Genomic DNA, 22307 nt, shown 5'->3' with positions numbered 1-22307 from the left:
AAAAATTTTTATCTTGATTATATTTTTGTTTTAATTATATATAGTAATTACAGACAAAACAATTTAATAAATTGAAATACATTTGTTACTGTAAAATTTGATATTTTAAATTTACTGTAATTAATAAAACAAGAAGAAAACGTGTATTATACGTTAAAAGTCTTCTGTATTTTAAAGTCTTCTTGACTGCGTCCTCATGTCTCAAAGAATAACATCAACCTCTTTGTCGCTCATTGCATCATGTCTCGACAGGGGTCAGGGGTCACAATAGGTCACGCGGCGAGACTATTAAAAGGGTCAGAGGTTGGCGAAGGAGAATAAAAGGCGCCACATACAATCATCAAATGCTAGTTTTCATGACATCTAGAGGCATTTGCTTGAGTGAGTTTATGGTTGTGGAAATAATTGGCGCAAATAGCAGTTCAGCTATTGTGGACATTTTGGACAATGACAACAAACAAATGTTCGAAACTGCGGTGAGCACTTCGCAGTTTAATATCAGCTACAAGATGCTAATAAAATATGACACGTTTGCTAATGTGGTTGCCAGGCGGCGAGGAGCGAGAGCGAGGTGACCTTTCTCTCACCGTGCACAAATGCGTTTTCTACGTATGTTCTCACAAGTGAAAAGTGCTTCCTCTTTCCTTTTCTGTCTCGCTGTCTTTCTGTCTCTCTTTCTCTCTGTCAGTGAAAAAGCTTTTCATATCTCTGTTCTCCTGGCCTGGCCTGTCTCTCTCCATTTCCCCTGTCATTTGTAGGTCAGTTCCTCCTCTAATGCTCAACAGAGTTTGTCTTGTCCTGAGAGAGGGCCACACAGAGCAAATCCATTACTGGGCAAGACAAAAACAGCACGGACGCATTTTTAGAGCGCATTTTCAATGCTAAGTAGAACCTTAAATTACATTTAAAATGATTTTTAGATATCGAAATACTTTTTTCTTGTCAGTTTAATAAGTAATACATTGGCTTTTCGTAGGTTGAGATCCTTAAAACACAGTGTTTCTGTGGCGCTTTCAAAACATTGCTGTTTGTTTAAAAATTCCGACCAGCCTGGCACGGCAACAGCGGCTCAGCCAATGGCGTGAGTTTGGGGCGGGGCTATCTATCTGCAGAGTGTTTGGGAAACCTGTTCGAAAACTGTATTTTAACTGAATATAACACCATTCAACTAATTGAGACTTCGCTTTGACTGCTTGGTTTGGATGGATTTTGGTTTGATTCATGCGTTTATTTTCAAGCTCAGTTTCTGTAAAATCTGTAATAAAGTCAGAGATCTCAATATAATTACAAAAAAACAAGGAACTGTACCATGGGTCCAGTAGGCACAATAATATTTTGCAGCGTCTGACAATTTAATGGACCATCTGCATAATTTCGTTGCTTAATTCCCAGTTATTTTAAATGGGTGATGTCATTGCATTGCCGAACTGAATTGTGGGTCTGTTGCATCACGCCGCTGGCGTTGCTTATGTATATAAGTTGTTCGTTTAAATACATTAAAAATAGCAATGCTCCACTTAATGCTGCTAATTTATAGTTGCTCAACATACATGATGTAATTTGTCTTTTCGCTTTTTCAACAGTCGCTTTGAAAAACCACAGCTCCAATGGTTTGTCGGCAAACAACAGTAACCATGACAAGAGTAAAGCAACGGGATTGGTTGAAGGCTGGCTGCATGAGGGAGAGCTCCTGCTACAGGTCAGAAGGACAAACGCACACATGTATGTTATAAAGTATGTTATAAAGAGTCGTTAAAGTGATGTCCTCTAGGAGGAGGAGAGGAGAAAAGAGGAGAGGCTATTTCTGCCCGGCCTTGTTCTCGTTTCAGACACTTAGACATGAATAATGCACAGATAGAGCTCTCATGTATTATAAAGGAAGGATAAAATAAGAGGTAAAAGTATTCTCTCTCTTTTTTTTTTTACTTTAAAACTTTTGCTCTGTCCATCCGGTGACAGCAGTTCTGAGAAGTTTAAACCACCTGTCCACTCTATAGCTTTCTCTATTTCTGTTTAGAGGTCTAAGGCCTTCTCGAGCCATAAGGCTGACCCATCTCGTCTAAGGCCTATTATACATCAAACTAAGATTGCTGTAGAGACAAAATAATGCCATCAAGTTGAAATTAAAATGAAACATGGCTAGAAGACAGCTCCAGTGCAACCGTCTTCAACGAAACAGCCATCCTAACTTGAATTTTATAAGTGTCTGAAGAACTGTTGGGGGAGGTTGAGGAGCAAGCAAGCGTCATTTGATCAGTGCTTGTCTTTTGAATATTTAGGGAATGTGCTCAAAGGTGCTCCACGTATTCAGTTTATCATTATTTACAGGCCTACAGAATATTCTCCAGCCTGTATATTCTCCTCCAAAATATTCTCTATTGTAAAATAATAAATGACAATCGCTTAGGAGCGCATAAGCCTAAGCGGACCTCCGTGACATTGCGGAGTCCCATTGTTTCCAGTCAAGACTTTTAGAAACTTGTTCATTCCTTTATCACCAGCAGGGTGGATTATTGTAATGTTCTCCTTCCCGAGAAGAACCTTGAGACAGCTGCAGCTCATCCAGAACTCTGCTGACAGGATACTAACTAGAACCAGAAAATGTGAGCATATCACACCAGTCCTCAGGTCCTCGCACCCGCTTCCAGTTGCATTTAGGATTGATTTTAAAGTACTTTTACTCGTTTATAAATCGCTCAATAGCATAGGGACTAAATACATTGCAGATACGCTCACTGTATATGAACCTAACAGAGCACTTATTGTAAGAGAAGATTATTATTGTAAGAGAAAAAAATATATATTTTTGTGTTAGAAATACTCTCCCTCCTCATGTTAAATTGCCTGTTGTTATAAGGACTTTTATTCTGACGGGGGGAAAAGAGGGGTGAATAGAAAAGTAAAGTGGAGAAAAAGAGCTTATATTCAATGGTTTTATTTATATAAACATTTAGATAAAAACACCCACAAGCGCACAAGCAAAACATTATATTATCACTTCCTCACTAAGGCTTTCACCTTCTCTCTCTCTGTATTGTCCTTTATCTTTCATACCTGTTTCATCCTTCCATTTTTACTTCCCTGCTTCTTTTTTATGTCTGCTACTTCCTTTGTTTAATCCTATTTTTCTTCCTGTCTTTTTTCCTTACATTCGGTCTTTTTCTATCTTTTTTATCTATTTATTTGTCCTTCCTTTCTTTTTTGTCCTTCCTTTCTTTCCTTTTTCCTTCATTGTTTTATTTCATCCTTCTCTTTATCCAGCCATCCATTTATTCCTTTCTTCCTTTTTCTTCTTCCCTTTCTCCCCATCTGTTTTTCCTGACTTTCTGTCTTCCGTCGATCTATGCCTTATTTCATTCCTTCTTTACTTTGTTCCTTCCTTCCATCCCTCTTTCCACCCTTCCTGTCTATTTCTTATTTCCAGTCTTTTTCTTTAGTCCTTCTTTCCTTCCATCCTTTTTTTTCCCTTCATGTCATGTCCTTCCTTTCTTCCTTTTATCATTCCGTCTTTCCTTCCTTCCATTGATTCATATTTTCTTTCTTCATTCCATCCTTCTATCGATGCCCTTTCTGTCTTCTTGTTATCTTCCATCCTTGCTTCCTTCAACCCATCTCTTCCTTCCTGTCTATTTCTTTCTTGCTTCCATCCTTCTTTTTTCCTGTTATCTTCTTTCATTTCTACCTTCGCTCCTACTTTCTTTCTTTTTATCTATTGACACATTACTTCCATTTGTTCCTTTGTATTTCTTCATTTCCCTGTCACGCTCTGACCTTTCTTTATGTTATATTCCTTCCTTCTTTCTTTGGTTTTCCATCTATCTATCTCTATCTCTTTATATCTAGCTCTGTTGTTTCTCTGCTTCATACCTCATACTCTCTCTCTCTCTCTCTCTTTCTCTCTCACTCCCCTGTGTTGTGTATAGTTGTGTGTGTTGTGTGTGCTGGACTGTGAACGATGCAGTGGTACATATTTGATAGTAATGCTTCCTGACTGCGGCCCTCCCTCCCCCTCCTGCCCCGCGAGAGCACCGTGTGGGCTGTTCTGCCAACCAACAAGCCGAAATATTTATACTGAGCGCTGCTACTCGCCCATGTTTTCTGAATGTGTTTGGACCAGGTGTGCATGTATGAATGAGTATGCGTGTGCCTGTTGGCATACAATGCAGATGTTCGGGCAAATGAGAGGGACGCTGGAAGATGTAACCCTATAAACTGCTGTACCCATCAGGATAGGGTAATCGGCGTTAATTCTTGTGTGCAACACATTATTATATAGTATCTGGCAAAGACAATGTACTTTAGTGATTTATTGCTTGTCGCCCTATCATATCATGTTAGGGTTCAGTTCGCATTTAGAAAGTGTTTCCAACACAAGCACAGTCTAAATAAAAGATTCATAGCATTTCAAGAGAGCCCTTATTTACCCTGCAGTGCTGCACTTTGGGACTGTTCTGTAAATCTGTGTCTGTTTTCTTATTATTGACGTTATTAACAAAAAAAAAAAATTCTGTTGTTTTATTTATAGCAGTATTTTTCGATCATATCAACAGTGTTAGCCTAGGTTTCAGAGGTTTTCAATATATAAATGTATTTTAAGAAATGTTCTCAAAAGAAACCGCACACGTAAAAAGTGAAACACTGGCTGATTGAATGTCAGACACTAGACTGTGCACACTTGGATTAAACCTGATTGCCAGGTCAGTGCTCGAGGGTTTTATCGATGGTGGATTTGTATATTGACTCCGCATACAGCCATACACAGTTGTTTTTGTATCGTCTGTGGATGTGTCAGATTACCGTAATCACAGATCTACACTTAGAGCCCACCAGATGGTGATGATCTGCAAAATCCCCTCCACAAAAACACACACGGGACGAGCGCATGCTCACACACAGTGTTCATTGACAGCGTGAAACTGACACTATTTGCTTTCTCAATAACTGTTTTTTAGCTTTCATCAAAGTCTATAGTGATGCATTTTTATTATTTAACTTACTTATTTATTTAGCATATTTAGAATCGGGCCAAGCTTAGCATTCGGCATTTATATTCATCAAACCTACACAGCTAATAATCCTTATAATAAACAGTTTATTTTGTTTGTTTGTTAGTTTTAACTTTAATTTTCAGAGCTTTTGTTGTGAATTTCTTTCTTAATGCCCTTGTTCACCGATTCCACATTTGTTTTGTTTAACCATTGTATTTCAAGCGTAGTCTTCATCATGCTTTCGTCCTTTGCCTGGCGTTAGTTATTGAAACTCAGCTTCTTGCAGCCCTGCAAAATTGACTACTTGTTTATAAAACGATTTTAGTAAACGGTTCCATCCAGCGTTTGCTAATTGCAAGACCTGTTCCTGTGAAACTGAGTTTTGCGGCTTTCAGGGAACATCTGTTAGCTGTTAGCTGTCATATGCTAATGTACTCAGATAACAGGACTTGTAAGCAATTAAAAAAGTACAATATTTGAGTTCTGGGAAAAGGTCTCTCCTTTCGGTTAAACTTTGTTTTAGTTTATGACTTGAACTTAAACAAATCACTATTGAATATTTCTCAAAAAATGGTTGATACGCTCTGCCCAACATCCTGTTTTAATAGAAAATACATCGACACAGAAAAGAAAACTATACTTTTCGAGTGCTTTTGGAGTTCTTTAAAAAGCAAGTAGAGAATAAAGTAGTGATTCATTTAAAAGAGCAGGTTTTCAATCAGCTACAGAAAAGTCAGAATTGAGAGATGTCATTTTAGATAAAATATATAATTTGTCATAAATGTAGAATTTCAAGACAAAAAGTCAAAATTCTGGGTTTATATAGCAATTCAGAGTTTCTATATTGAGATATGAAGTCACAGTTATCCATAACCTTCTTTATAAAATACTTTTATTTCCTGGCTTTGTTTGTTCATTTGTTTATGGTCACAGGCTCTCAATGGCTTTGTATTGGTGGTCACCGCTGAAGGGATCATTTTCTACTGTTCTCACACCATCCAGGATTACTTGGGATTCCACCAGGTAATTATCCTTCTCAACAGTCTTTTACATAAACACACATGTATCATACAGCCACTGTTCTAATACTAATCCAATATACATCTGAATTACAGCCACTATCGTAGGCATAAAAATTATGAGATTGGATGGTGCTATAGACTGGAATGAAACATTTTGTTTCAACATTTGAAAACTTGGCTGCGTCACTCTCGTTGTAATTAGGCTATTTTGTAGCAGGGTTACTTATGCGGTTAAATCATGGGCAAACAAGGCATGACATAACGACTTTTCAGTGAACGGTCGGTACACAGTTTTAATCTGATTGATGAGTATGCCCTGTACGTACACTTTCCCAGAATCAATATTACGTCAGACTCAGCTGTCGCATAATCATTCCATACTTCTCACCTCTATTCTTAGTGCACACAAATAAATGCTCATCAGATCTGTCTAATACTGATTAATACTGCAGTGTCTCTCTTGAGCAACAGTTTGAATGCGGTAGAAATTTAATGCGCTTAATCAAATAGGCTTTACTCTGAGATTCAGTCTGGCACGGCGTAATCCAATTCATCATAATTTACTTATGAATTATCCAACTGAGACGTCACTTTATTTGTTCATTTTATGTGCTTACTATGTTCACTTTTTGTTTGGTTTTCTCATTTAGATGAGAAAAGAGGGAGTTTGATGGCAGGTTATATATTTGTAGTTAGTTGTAAAACCCGTAGAGTAATTCATCTCTTGTTTGAATTAAAATATATTTTAACTTAATTCTCTATGTTCCTCTTCATTTCTTCTTTGGTTTCCCAGACAGATGTGATGCATCAAAATGTGTTCGAACTCATTCATACTGAAGACCAGCAGGCCTTCAGATGCAACTTGCACTGGGCCTTGAACCCACCTCCAACCAGCACGCAGACAGAAGAATCCGCAGAAGGTCAGGAAATATATTTCATATTATGGTATCATGGCTATATTTGGTAATATGTGCCTGAAATTTAGCAAAAGGAAAAATTTTATTTATTAAAAACCACGTGGTAGTATTGATTTTTTGATACAGTGGTGACTTGTATTTCATTTCATTGACTTTTTAGTTAGAACTTAATGAATGCAAACCAAAATATATGATTATCCATAACAAATTAATGATAAAAGGCGCAAAGTGCTTGATATGTTACAGCACTCGAGTTAGAATAGAGATATCTTCTTTTTTTTTTTTTAAATGAGAGCAGGAGGGTGGCTTGACCTTTAGTTGAAGCTCCTGCAGTTGCAAAATAAATGTTATGGTCACTAAAATGTCCATTTTAATTAGGGACAGCAAACAGAAAGGAAGAAAACAGAAACTGTGGTTAGCGGATAATCCAATGATGAACCCCGGTTGAAAAAGTCCAGACATGCTACCGAGTCTCAAGTTTTTCTTTGTTTCTGTTAGATGGAGATCCTTCCCAAGTATGTCGCTGGTGACATGCAACCCTGACCAGCTGCCCCCCGAAAACTCCTCTTTCCTGGAGAGAAATTTTGTCTGTCGCTTCCGATGCCTCCTAGACAATTCTTCAGGATTCCTGGTCAGTGTCAGAAAGCTCTTATTTTGTTTCCAAAACCTACACAGGAACGTTCTACTTTGATTGATTCTGATGTGCTCTTGGAATTTAATATTAGTATGATGGAAAATATCTTGCTATTCAAAGTCTCTAAGCCCCGATGTTCCAGATTACAGAGCGAGTTAGCATCTAGGTTAGCGCAGCTAACTTTGTGTTGGATTGCGCCTCTGCCATCCACAGAGATCTGAATTGTTGGAACACCTCTGTAATCCGTCTTTAAGAAGCAGTAAGGTCATGGGGAACAGGTTTTAATTCATTAGAAGAAAAAAGCAAAATAGCAAGAACTGGATCTTGTTAATCTTGTCATAATTTAAAGCTAATTTAAAGAACACCAGGCCTTAGCTACAGTATGGAGCACATTAGTGACCCAACTCCTTCAGCTTTCTTGATTCCAAAAGTATTTTCCGATTCATTCTGCAGACAGCTGTCTCTTTTTTGCTAATCTTGGCAACACTGTAGTGAAAAGAGACGTATGCGTGCAAAGCTCTGTACACTTGCCCTTTATTTCTTCAGTCTTTTACTTTCTTTCCCCTCCACTCCATCTTTACAAATTCCATCTCCTCAAGAATAGCATGACTACACTTGGCTTGTCAGGAGCGGACCGCCAACAGGGGTCTCCCCATGTGCTCAGTGAAATTAGCATGAGCTAAAAATACAGCGACTTCAAACTCTTTTCCATTACATATTTTTTGTTTGTTGTCCTCTTGAAGTTTTTGAATGCAACCATTAAGTTCTCTTGGGAAACATAATTGTGGTCAATTGGCTTCCTTCGTGATTATTTAATTGACACGCCCCCGACTTGGAAAGTCATGCTGAAAGCTCCGTTTTTATTTTGCACCAAATTAAATGCAGTTTGACAAATGTTTTCTGTTAGTACATGTCAGTACTGTATTAATGTTTCGTGAAGTCATTGCCGAACTGAGACTCTTGTTTATTTTAAATCGGGCATTACACCAAGTGAACAGCTAACCAAGAAATAAAATGATAAAAAAAATAGGTTGTCAAGTGACGCTAAATTAATCACGGTTAACATATATAAAACACTCACTTTTAGATGTTCTAATCTCCACCAGTCAAAACAAAAGCTCTAAGGTTGACTAACCAATCGCAAACAAAGCAAACGTTCAGATATGACACATTCTTGACAGGTCATTGCCTTCATTAATAGATGACCTGGACTGAGCTCTATTGCCCACACTGAGTCAGAGACAAATCATGTGGTTTGCCAAGGGCACGCCAACAAAATCATCAGCTCCAGCTGTGTATGTACATAAATTACGTGTGTCTGTTATGTACGTCCTTCATGCAAATGCTTTATGTTTGTTCTAGATTATTCTTGTTTATTTGCCTTTTTCTTGTAGTTCTATTTGTTGTACTATACTATAAAAAAAAAATCCAAGTTATCTTTGTATAGTTGATATTCCAGTGTTTATTTTCATTTATACCCTGTTAAGGCCCTGAACCTTCAAGGACGTCTGAAATTCCTGCATGGGCAGAACAGGCGATTGGATGATGGAGGCCAAATGCCGCCCCAGCTCGCCCTATTTGCCATAGCAACACCCCTCCAGCCTCCTTCCATTATGGAGATCCGAACCAAGAACATGATTTTCAGGACCAAACACAAGTTGGACTTCACCCCAATGGCCTGTGATGCCAAGTAATGATGGGCATTTCTTTTAAATGAGCTGTAACATGCACTGTATATGTATGTTTATATTTCCATAAGTAGGAAAATAGAACATCGCGTGAGAATCACTGATGTCGATTTTGCCTGTGTTTTAGGGGTAAAATCGTTCTTGGCTACACCGAGGCAGAGTTGCGAGTTCGAGGTTCTGGGTACCAGTTCATCCATGCAGCTGATATGCTGTATTGTGCTGAGAACCATGTCAGGAGTAAGATAATCACATTTCTCTAGATTTGTAATTTTGGAGTTGTACTGTAAAAGTCCAGCTAAAGAAGCTACTTTTAAGATGCTACATAACTAATATTATGATTGACTGAATTACGAGAAGATTAAGAAATAGCTATGATGAGCTGTCTTTCTGCTGATGCATGCTGACATTGTTGCCCAAGGCTTGGTTTCTAAAATAAACTAGTGACACTAAAAGACATTAGCACTTTGCTCTTGGGCAAATGCTTAAACAAGTGACAGTATTCTTATTCAGTGTGGTTCACAGGAGATAATCTATATATGTTATGACAGGAAGTGAAATCGACTGATGATATCAATTGTATGGGCAGGATTTGATTGGATTTGTTGAATTCAGGTTTTGAATTCAGGAGTAGAGACAGATAGAGCAAGAGACTGGAGGAGGAATGTTTTCCCATAATCCCAAAGATTATGGAGGAGATTGGATAAATCCTTGACGTTAGAACTGGTAGAACTGTAGCCTTAAATCCAGTAAAATCAGTAAATCATTATGGAGCTAACGGCCTATAGCAAATAAAAGGTACAAGGCAGAAATCTGGTCTATATATTTGAACCAATAAATGGAATTACAAACTGTTGCATTGTTCATTGCAGTGATCAAGACTGGAGAAAGTGGCCTGACTGTGTTTAGACTGCTTACAAAGGACAACCGCTGGAAATGGGTACAAGCTAATGCTAGACTCGTCTACAAAAACGGCAAGCCTGACTACATCATTGCCACCCAGAGGCCACTTGTGTAAGCATATTAAAGCTAATATTAATTTAGATTTAGTTTATTATAGGGGTGTAACAATTTGCATATCGTGTATCGTACGATTCATGGTAATTTTCCAAATCATCAAAGTGGAGTGGGCAGAGCACAACCGTGTCATTATTTAGTTGTTTGTAATTGTAATTTCCTTATTATCTTCAGCTGGGATCTTCCTGTAACAATGAACCCAGCACGTTGCACGTCAGCAGATTCTGTGATGGATGCATTGCATAAAATATAATCTTATATGTAAAAAAAAAAGTTTTATATATTAGCATATTTTAAAAACATTTTAAAATCTAAAATGCATGTTTATTTGCAACAGTTAACAAAAATATAAATACATTTATGACATCAAAACAGCGACATCTGCTTTAATCGTCACAGGAACATCTTTGCTGAAGATGAGGAAATTACATCGCTCCCTTTGACAAGTGCATTCCAAACGACTAAATAATGACACACACAATGTCTGCTCACTCAAGTAACACTCCACTAACAAGGGAATAGGGAATAGGACTTAGAAAATTACCATGAATCATATGATGCGAAAATCGTTACCCCCCTAGTTTATTAGCATGCTAACTGTTAAATAGCATGTCAAATTTACATTATGATGAAAGTCCTTACATATCAACTGACAAGGTTTTTATCCATTTATTCAGAGAAGAAGAGGGCGGAGAGCATTTGAGGAAGCGATCTATGCATCTTCCATTTACTTTTGCTACTGGAGAAGCTCTGCTGTACCAAATCAGCTACCCCATGCCAGGCTTCCCCGACACCCTTCAAGGCAAAAGCAAGAACAACAAAACCAAAAAGAGCAAGGTGGACAAAAGTTCAAAGGATGATGTGGACCCAAGTTCACTTCTGGGAGCCATGATGAGACAAGACGAGTCTGTTTATGTTTGCCAGCCTGCTATGGAGCCTAGAATGTCATTCCACAGTAGTCTCTTCAGTGAGCAAGCAGAGACTAGTACCTTCTCTTCTTCTTCTGCGGAAAATGAAAATTGGAATCCTGTGCAGAATGGCATAACTGCAGTCTCCAAACAGGAGCCATCAAGTTTTGACCCACTACTGGCCACATTAGACTCTCTGTCCCTGGAAAATGAGGAAAGCTGCTCCAACAGTGAGCTATTCACTGCCCTGGAAAACCTTGGGCTCAATGCAGAGGACCTAGAATTGCTACTTCTAGATGAAAGGATGATCCAGGTAGAGATGGAACCAGATTACATCCCATCTTTGAACGATCTTCTAACCAACAACGAAATCCTTTCCTACGTCCAAGACACACTGGAGAACCGGATCGAGAACTCGACAGATACTCAAAACCCTCCCATGGCATTAGATTCTGCTGAACCCCCTGAGCCATGTTCTGCTTCCGAGTCAGCTTCTCAGATTTCTTCCTCCATGCCTGATCCTCACGTTCCTTTCTGGCCACAAAAACAGATAACACCCATAGTTAATCTCTCACAGCGTATGCAGCAACATCTCGATGGCCAGACGGTTTGCCACAAAACCGAGAGCTGGATCCAGGCACAAATACCTCAGGTGTCTACAACAGACTCTGAGACAACTGCATTTACCCAGCATGATACTTTATTGGTAAACTCGGTATCAGCGGTACACAATGGCCACTGGGTCCCTGAACACACACAAGCCAACTTGAACTCTCAATCTGTTGACAAGATAACAGGAATTAGTAAAGTACAATCACAGCAATGGCAGCACAACCAGTTGCTTGACCCATTCCAGTATAAACAAAAAACAGCTGTGGGCAGTGATACCCCTCCAAACGGGGTCTACAATGATCCACAGTGGCATGGATACAACTTCACAGACCAGTTGGTCACAAATGGACCTTGTTTTCCCAATGGCCAGATGGCACACACACAAACAGTGGGTACACATGTTGATTACAACATAACCGACAATTCAGGGGTGGAGTTTACAATGAACATCAGTACAGCTGGGGATGCAGGGCAGTTTCAGGGAGCCATGGCCTCGTCTTCGTCCTATCAGCAAGTTTATCAGAAACAGCAGCAGCAGCAGCAGCAGCAGCAGCCAAAGGTCGCACCCACTTATTACGCCTCCTATACCAAACAGAACTCCTCTCTGGAGCATATCTTGGGATTAGCCCCACCTTCAAACCTTCCCTCATTGACAAATTATAGCTCGGAACTGACCCATGACGCCACCCACAGTAAGGTAAGAATTAAGAAAGGATATAGTTGCGCAATGTGATTTAACCAAGTTGGACAATCTCCTGGATCAACAAAACATATAACAGTCAAACCTTATCCACAACCCCAGGTACATCCTCACATCCTGATCTCAAATGGGAAATTATTGTGAATAAGGATAAGGGCAAACCATAAGTATTGCAGGAACACAGGCGTTTCAATCTAACTCTTGAAGGGGCACAGTCCAAGCTCTAAAGTTTTAAACACACTTGAACTAACTTATAAAGGTCTTCAGGATGACTAGAAACATCCATGGAGATTTGTTTGAGCTAAACTTGAGCTTGATTAAACAAGCCTGCAAAACCTCCTTTTTTCATTTACATTGTCAAGCTGGTATTGATTGTTGGTTTAGAAATATTGTCCACTACAAATTTGATCAAAAGAGGCTTTTGCACAGTGGAAACTTTTCATAGGAGGTACCTGCTTTTTGGTGTGTGCACACCACAGGAACTAGGTACATATTGAGTTCAAAGAACTTTGTTTGGGGGATCTACATTAGTTTATCAGTGTAGAGTCTAAAACAGTTATATAGGAACAAACAGTGTTGTAAGTGTACACTGATTGGCCAAATACATATGAAACACTGGCTACCCAGCCTTTTTTAAAAAAAATATTTAGTTACCTGTCAGAGTACAGTAAGAGTGACAGAGTAGACGTCTACTTTTGCTATCATAACCAAGTACATTGATTGTTATTTTAGGCAATTTAGAAATTCTGGGCAGAAAATGGCATGTCTGGTCATCTTATTTTTCATGTTTATTCACAAGAGTACCATGAGGCATGTGTGTGGTGCTGCCGATTCATTTTCTCAAGATGAACAAACTTTATTCAAGAATTTGTTCACTTTCGTGAGTACCACGAGGCATGCATGTGTAGTAATGGCAGAATTTTCATTATTGGGGTGAACATTTCATATAACGATAAAGACCATTTTGACCACCCTTCATAACTTTTGATTTTATGTATATGTGCTGTTGAAAAGCCTAGATGGTCTAGAAGCAGTTTAAAAGATATTCTGGATACGGTGCACTCCACCCTCCATATTTCTCTATCTTTTTTCCATTGGCCTAAATGCTCACTCTGATCTAATTGTGCTCTGTATACGGGGCCAAGACCTAATAGGTCACGGCTAATGTGCTGAGATTGCGTAATGCACAGTGACAGACCTACAGTACAAAGTCTTGGCAGTCTCTAGAGATTCGCTGTGGGGCCCCACACAGGTGGATGTTTGCTTTGCCTGCTGTGTTGCATTATTATGGTGACTGTGATTAAGATCGTAATCTTCAGCTTAAGAGTGTAAGCTTCCAGGTCAACCCACCAGCATCAGACAGGCTTTTCCGCTATAATGATGGCAGCCAACTGTAGCATCTCATCCATTGTGAAATGGGAGCCTGAGGCTATGAACGAGAGATAGAGGAAGAGTAGCCTCCACAAAAGGACCGCTCATGCAGCAGGCAATATTCAGAGACCATGGGCCCCTGTCTCCACTCATTTATCCAGACAATCTTTCCTTTCCACATGTAGGGCTCCATGCTGCGGTTCCACATGTAAAGACTGTGTCTCCTGTAGATGGTTAGCAGTTCTTGCTAAGAACAATTTGGTGCATAACTCATCCCTTGTGCTACGGGCATAAATGATGTCTCAAATAGTGTGGCTGGTTGAGTACAGTTCACCTGGCAGACAACTGAAACATAATCCTATAGACTGAAGATCTGTCGTAGATACTTAAGGTGGACTGTTTTAACTTTTGCTTGGCATTGTGTTGGCGACTTTGGCGAAAATTGCAGGAGATGAGGGAGGCGCAGTTAGAAATAGTACTGAAATTGGAATGGCAATCATCAATGGAAAGAGGGGAGGAAAAAGAGAGACAATTCAGTCCGACATTACATTCTAGGCTTTGAGATTTCTAAGTTGTGTGTGTTCAGGGTCATTGCTCTCAGCTGAAAGAAGAATAGAGCTCAAATGCCCAGTCAGGCGTGAGCAGCCGTGACCTACAATCCAGCATCAACATTACCTCATGCATACAAACTCTACATTTTCATATACTATAACTATAGGAGCTTTGTTATATTGCCAAGGATTTACTTATCATCTGTAAATGTGAACAATGAGTGAATTATGAGTTGATAAAATAACATGCACTGACATTATGCCAAGTGGCGTCATTTTTTAAAGCTTTTAGCCCGCTAATCTTTAAGATTTGTTTTGGCTAGCATGTTGCATGTGACACTTTGGATTTTATATTTTGATGAGTTTACCTCCAAGAATGCCATGGGATTAGTTTTTGTTTCTGATTATGATCCTGGTTAATGTATTTTGTGAAGACCTTGAATGACCCCAACAAACACAACATCTGCTGTCCAGCTGCCACTAACCTGCTTAAATAACCAACTGCTGTGCTAGTTCTACAAGCTAGCATCATAAGTGAGCTCTGTAATTTGGGGCAATAGCAGAGAAGTTGCTCTAATGCTAATAAAAGGACATGGCTGCTCGCTGGGGATTTTGTCATTTTTATTCTGTATGTACATAATATGACTGTTTTAAGCTAGGCTAACAGAAGTATTACAATTGCATCCCAGATAATGTACTATACACTATGTACTTACCAGCTAAGCACTATGTACTCAAACGTCATTCTTTGGTCATTCACAACTGGAATCTGACAGCCCTTCCCCCTTGGCAATATAATCAAATCTGTGAAGTATATGTGTAAGTATGTGTATAGATTCACAATTATTTAGATGGCGGACACATCTGCGTGCTTGGAGCAGTTCATTTATGGCTATAACAGCGAGCATGACGTTGTCTTTTGCATGGTCGTACAAACAGAGAGACTGTGGGCAGCCAAACCCTCGCCCTATATCATGGTCTGCAGCATTTTTAAATGTCTCAATTTTTTACCTTGAAAACGCTGTATTGTAAGCGATAGACGTAAGCGTAGCACCATTCGTTTTAGTTTTTAAAAAATGGTTAAACCTATCGTTTACTGGTGTGCTACTAAAAACAGGTCCTAAGAAATATCATAGAATAGTGCATGAGTACATGATTTGGGTTGCACGTCGTGTTCTTAATTGACATTGACATCATTTGCAATGCTAATCATCCTGTATGTTATAATTATTTTTATTATCTATATTTATTATAAAACATGTTTATTTTTGTAGCTTTTAGCTATTTAGCTAAATACTTCTGTTTGTTTGTTTCCAGATTGAGACGGGCTTTATACTCAACTCTGCTAGTGTGGCCTACACAGGAAGTTGTTTGGTCCCCAACGGCAATGCAGTGGCCACACCTGGCAACAGTCCCCACCCCTTCCTGAGCCACTCCCACCTCCCCAGACCCTCAGACCACTGGTTTCTACCTCTGAACACACTCAATACAGATCCGTCCGCAAAGATGCCATCAATCATGAGAACACTGTCAAATAAATAATGCAAAAATGCAATTTCGAGGTTTGCTCATCCACTTGAATAAATGAATTTTAATTTAAATTAAAATGAGCCAGACTGACCTCTAGAATATCAGTTGCTGAATACTCCACCCAAGATAGCGCTGTCATTTATATTAATTCATTTGTGAATTATGCATCATTTGTCCATTAATGCTTTTTGAGACATAGGGAAATTTCTCCGGTTGGCGGATGCAGTTGATCAGTATTTGAGATGGTCCGTCTGGATGTGTTTGTATGTGTGCGTGATGTCAGTTTCCATTAATTGGGCTTCATTCAAAATCGGTACCAAAATTGTTTGCGCAACTTGCGATGCAACGTCTGTAAATCACGTAGGAGAACGCAACATATAGCTCTTACGAAACTGATTGTCCTGAAACGCAGTAAATGACTGATGTTTATATGAACAGAAGGTTGGGATGCATATATATTTATGGGGAAAAGCAAGGGCGTTTACTGAAAGCCAGTAATAAAGCAGTTTAGCAGTACGAAAAAAACATGACACTCTTCCGTAGATGTCACTTGTAGTTCTGAACCCTTCTCTCTATTTCATTTTGTGAGATTAGATTTTGGAAAGACGATTCTAGATCAAATTCAACCTACCTTTTAGATGCAGGTGTTCATGTGTATAGTGAATCCAGAAGCAACCCGTTCTTGTGACGAACGCGTAATCATTTGTAAGAGTTAACCAGGTGATTCAGATAAAGGCGTAAAATAAGTGGACTTGTACATGTTGATTTGTCTCAATTACAGTAAAAATTGTATACAAACATAAAAAAAAAAAAAAAAAAAAAAAAAAAAAAATTAAAATTAAATAAATAAAAGGGCAAACATGTAAAAGATATAAAAATTTTATCATGGTTGAGTTATACAAACTAGTATAATCTATTACGATTATTAATACGGTTAACTGAAATTATTATGCGTTTGAAGTGAGACCATGTTGTCCAGAACTTAAGCTTTTCAAAAACCAGGTTTGTTTTGTCCGTGAAAAGAGATTCTGGAAGCTGAAATTGTTGAATGTGTTTAGTATATTGTAAAGCAGTTAAAAAGAAAAATAATATTTGGTGCTGCAAGGTGTTCAATGAATAACAATGTTAAATGTTATAGTATTATGAAGTCACAGAGAAAGTGAATTTCCAGGCCAACCTCTTTGTTTTTAAGTTGCTTTTTTTAAATACATATACTGTATTTGCAGACATTTCCTATAAGAGGTACCACTGGCTCAACTATGGATTTAAATTTCTTTAACACGTATATGAGAAAACAATATTACGATCATTTACATAATGTTTAAAGAGTTTGTAAATAGTCAAAAAAGTTATTTCATATTGTTGTAAGCACTATTTTAAAGAGCACTGCGACCTAACCAGGTTTACGTTTTTCCGGCACAAGATGTAGGCTTCTATAGAGATGTTTTTTGAAGTAAATATTGTATAATTTTTTCAGGTTGTGTGTTCTGTTTGTATATTTTAAGAAGAAGTTTTACACTTTAAATAAAAAGAACATGGTGCCATACTGGTAAATTTACTTTCCAGAATTTAAATGTTTTACTATTTGCTTAGAAATTGTCGTCCATGTCAATGGTTTGCCATGTTTTTGTTTTTCAATCAATCATATTTGATTAAAAAAAAAAAAAAAAAAATCATGTTTGGATTTATTTTAATATTCTAACACACTGACGTAGCAGAGATAATGGGTACATATGCAGTTTTGTCTTTTTGTCATTTGACTGCTTGTTGAAATGTACAATTTGGTCCTTTAATTAAAGAATTTGTGCAATCACAACGGGTCTCTTGCTTCGAAGTTCTTCTAAATCTTGTCAACTGTCGCTTAAAAACATTTCTAGGTTACAAATTTATTCACAATATTTGCAATTCTACCTTCCCATGATCCAAAACCAACGAGTTCTACACCTAGATTTGGTTCTACCAGCTTGGACTTTCCTACAGCAACAGGAAGTTGGGGCGGGGCATATCTGAGGGCGTGTCCTACGCTGCAATCAACCCCACACATCATTTTAAGCTTTCAAAAGATAACTTCTCCTGTTTCTCTTGCTTTTACGATTGTTAGAGTATTGAAATGTTAGCACAATTTAAGATATTTCGCAAGAAAACCTGGAGGCCTTTGACTGTTCCACTGACTTCCAAGTAACGAACACATCAAGGTCCAGAAAAGTATGAAAGTCATCGTCAGAATAGTCCATCTGCCATCAGTGGTTCAACCGTAACCTTATAAAGCTACAGGAATACTTTATGCATGCAAAAAGTACTATTGTTAATTGAACCACTGATGGCAGAAGGACTATTCTGACTTTGTCTTTCATACTTTTTTGGACCTTGACAACATTATTTACCCTGCAGTTAACAGGACAGTCAAGAGCCTCACTGAAAAACTGTACTACCTATTCCTAAGTTCAGACTTCGCAGGTTGCGGTTACCTGGGGAGACTCATTCTGGTGTAAATGCAGCGGTCTCACGCGAACGGGGCTCACCGGTTTTCAAACATTCCCTCTCAGCGCTTTTATCCTCACATCTGTATTGATCGCGTCCCGGACCGAACGAACGGCTTCCTTTTCACACCTAGCATGGTGTGAAGAACAGGCTGGCTGAAAGCAAACAAACACGTAGGGGTGGGCCAGACCGCCACAGGAGACTAAACAAACGAGTAAGTGCCAAAGAAAACGGTTGGTATCATTCCAGTCAAGCCAGGACAGATTGTCCACCATAATACTGTAATGCGTAGCAGCATGCTAAAAAACTAGCAAGCGTAGAGTAATTTTATGTTTCTATGTAGTGCATGGAGTGCCTTAGAGCGTCTAAATAATACAAACCGCTCTCTAAGTATCATGTGTGATTTCTGCACACTTGTGACGTGATCAGTCGCTCGAGAGGAATGCTAACTCCTCTCGCGCTCCCTTTAGCCTTAGCAACAGAAGCAGACGAAACAAAGATATAGAAAGAGAAGCAGAGAGATCCCCGGAGATGGAGCTAGATGGCGACAGGAAGAGACTGCGGATAGAAACAAGAATGGGAAATGCGTACTAAGTGGGAATGAAAGATCGATGAAGAGGACAACGACAAACCAATATCAATTAGCAAAGGGAATTAAAGGGACAGTTCACCCAAAACGAACATTCTGTCATTAACTACTCATCTTTTTGTTTTCAGGACACAATACTTTTTCGGCACACATTTTTGATTAAATTCATTTTCTGACCCTGCGTGGAAAGCAATGCAACTTTTCCTACTATTTTTAAGGCCCGAAAAGATAGTAAGGACATCATTAAAGTAGTCCATGTGCGTCGTTGGTTCGACCTTAATTCAGCTTTATTTTTTTGAAGCTACCGGAATACTTTTTTGCTGAGTTTGCGTTCTGAAGATAAAACAAAAGTCTCACTAGTTTGGAACAATATGAGGGTGACTAGTCAATAACATTAACAGAGTTTTAAGTTTTGGCAACCTTTAAAGTCAGACCAACTGTATCTTAAAGGAACACTTCGCTATTCTCCAGCTCATTTTCCAATTTCCCTAGAGTTAAACAGATTAACCATTTTTGAATCCATTCAGCCGATCTCCAGGTCTGGCGATAGCACTTTAAGCTGCTTTAAAGCACACAATCTAACTATAGATGAGACAAGTTTTAAATAGAAAAGATATTGAAATTATTTGGTAATTTTTAAGTGAGATACTAATGGCCTAATCAGATTCAATTATCCCTGTCGGAGAATGGATTAAGAAAACAGTAAAACTCAACTGATTATCTCTAGGGGAGTCGGAAAATTTGCCTGTATTTTTAAAATATAGTGGAGTGTTCCTTTAACAAAAGTATGTTCTAAGAACATCATGCTAATGTTTTCGTGAAGTTATGAGAATGTTATTTCTGAATCGTAAATTTTCGCTAATATTGTGTGAATCACGTAACTGCCATCTGAAACTAGAAGGTAAGCATAAAAAAAAAAAAAACATTACACGAACACACAACTACCATGTTTCAGAGAAACGTTCCATGTAATGTTTTGGGACCGACTGGAAGAATACTTGTTGATAAATTGGAGAAACCTTAACCAGAACATTAGCAAATTTCCCCGTTAGCTGGGGTCTGCTTTCAGAAGAAAACCTCACCCAAAAATGTATTCATCCTCATGTCATTTCAAACTCTGCTAATCCAGCTAATGACCAAAAAAACGACTAGCTCATAACCTTTTTAAACCAGCTACCACTTAGTCCAGCTGGATTTCATCAGGATTGGGGAGTACTTCATTTTTTTTTCAAGACAAATTACATTCAGACTTTTTTCCAGAAATCATTTTCCTAATAAATGTCAGACAAAAATGCCATTGTCATAAAACATTCAACTGTTTTCAGATGCTACGAACAGTTTTCAGATGCGCGCAGTTACGTGACCCTAAAAGATCGGTGTTTTTATTGAAATATTTTTAAAGAAACTGGAAATGGTTTTTGACGTAAATGTGATTACGCCCCTTGAGTTTGTAAGCTACGGTCACATCGAGAGCTAGTGAGAGCTAGCAGGTAGCTTTCAAGCTAACGCTAGCTAATGCATAAAATGAGAAATTTTAAATCCTACTCGGTTGCTTTTGTTCCCGTTTGATTTGATGTGATACGTTGTCAAAATAAAAGTCGACGGCATATCGGCAAGCTGTGGTAATATACGTTAGTAGCGTTAAATGTTTACCAAAATAGTACCATGGTGCTCGTTGGTTTTCCAGTACTTCCATGTTGTTTATGGTAATCATGTAATGTGGTATTTATCGAACTACCAGGCTATGTGATACGCTTATCATGATCTCTCCACAGTATGTATTTTTCGTAAAGAAGGATGTTGTCTGTCTCTCTCGCCGTCTGGCTTTGGCCCCAGACTGAGGTGTCTGCTCATGTTTGGAAGTGCGGATGAGTCGAGTCATCTCCGCTCTCCGGGAACCCGCGGGCTGCTGTTCACTGTCCGCTCGACTCTCACGCGAGGCTGTCTGTCACGTCCCCGCGCAACACGCCCCGAAAAAACACAGAGAAACAAGCTAAGACCTCTACCGTTTATTGTCGTTTCTACCAAAGCCTCGCTTTCCCAGGCCTGGCATCGCTTCACGACGTGTTAACAGTGTTGCACGTCTATTTATAGTTTTGTTAGCCAGTAAACTCACACACCGCAAAGCTAGCTTCCCAGACACCGATTAAGTTTACTTCTAGGCTAAAGTGTGCTATTAAGAGGGAATTTTTCTTTTAAAGTGAAAAAATCTTGAAGTGTTTTAACAGTCAATTGGACTCTTTTCCTCAGTTTTCGTCAGCACCGCTAGTGCTAGCATTAGCCGTTTACTACTGTTACAAACTCCTAATGAAAAAAACACATTAAAATGGCTGGAGTTGTTTACTTTGGCTAGTAGATCAGATAGGGTTTAACCTTTCACTCAGATATGAAACCACATTGTTGTATTCTTCTTGGTATTTTCATTGTTTTCGTGGCTAATTCACTTTAAACTGTTGCTACGCAAGACACCTTTTCTTTCTATCTCTCTCTTTCTGAATTGTCTTCAGTCTGTCAGCGGTTATTAGTTCAGCTGCATCTCTCCGAGCTCTCTTTTCTTTCAAGATCAATAGATTTTTTGGGGGGTTTACTGTACAAGTCTGCTGATGAAAGGAGCCAGGGCTATCGTAATCCAACACAGGCCTCTGAAAGCTGAGCGCCATTGTGTGTCAATGTTTGATTCTGGCCTAATATCTTACATACCCCTCAAATCGGGTTATTGTATTTATTATCATCGCAGAAAGGATAATACGTTATTCACGTTGTGTTGGAATGTCTGTAATTATGAACTGACGGCTCAGAAATTGTTTCGATGGTAACGTTCATAACACCGGACGGACCCGATTGCAGTTGTGTTGCTGATAACGGCAAAACAAACCTCAAATTTTAAAAGAATTAAAGCCGCTAAGAAACATTAGCTATAATAAAATATATATCCAACAGTCAATAACTTGATGAAACTTTGAGGTTTTGTATGCTGTGTGATTTAAATCGTTTTAATTGCATTTAATGGATATTGTCTAGAGGTAAAGGTTAAAATAAATGACTTATGAAATGAATAATTTCATAAAAATAAATGCATAATTTAATTAAATGTTACAAATTCACAATTCACAATTACAAAATCACGATTAATTTGACAGCACTAAAGTAAATGAAATAAATATAAATGCATAATCAATTAATATAATAAAAAGTGACACATTTGGGGTTCAAATGACTTTAAAATGAATGAATGAAAAAAAATTTTTTCATTTGAAGTCACAAAATGTAGGACTAAATGGCATTGAAATAAATATAAACGA

The 22307-nt window shown here is 38.5% G+C and overlaps 1 protein-coding gene across 1 annotated transcript in view; it reads left to right on the top strand.

Moving 5' to 3' along the window:
- The window catches only part of LOC122327113 (aryl hydrocarbon receptor-like), a 34809-nt gene extending 17816 nt beyond the window's left edge, over positions 1 to 16993 (top strand). Inside the window, 12 exon segments of the mRNA XM_043222295.1 lie at positions 1584 to 1699; positions 5922 to 6011; positions 6804 to 6930; positions 7426 to 7434; positions 7437 to 7558; positions 9049 to 9251; positions 9377 to 9486; positions 10119 to 10260; positions 10941 to 12480; positions 15723 to 15825; positions 15828 to 15845; positions 15848 to 16993. Of these exon segments, the coding sequence (XP_043078230.1) occupies positions 1584 to 1699; positions 5922 to 6011; positions 6804 to 6930; positions 7426 to 7434; positions 7437 to 7558; positions 9049 to 9251; positions 9377 to 9486; positions 10119 to 10260; positions 10941 to 12480; positions 15723 to 15825; positions 15828 to 15845; positions 15848 to 15882 (2615 nt within the window). The 3' untranslated portion in view covers positions 15883 to 16993.
- Positions 16994 to 22307: the final 5314 nt, after the last annotated feature.

This window comes from Puntigrus tetrazona, chromosome 22 (assembly GCF_018831695.1).
Source record: "Puntigrus tetrazona isolate hp1 chromosome 22, ASM1883169v1, whole genome shotgun sequence".
Classification (NCBI taxonomy): domain Eukaryota; kingdom Metazoa; phylum Chordata; class Actinopteri; order Cypriniformes; family Cyprinidae; genus Puntigrus; species Puntigrus tetrazona.
Note: the sequence above shows the minus strand (reverse complement) of the source record. Positions and strands in the feature narration are given on the sequence as shown.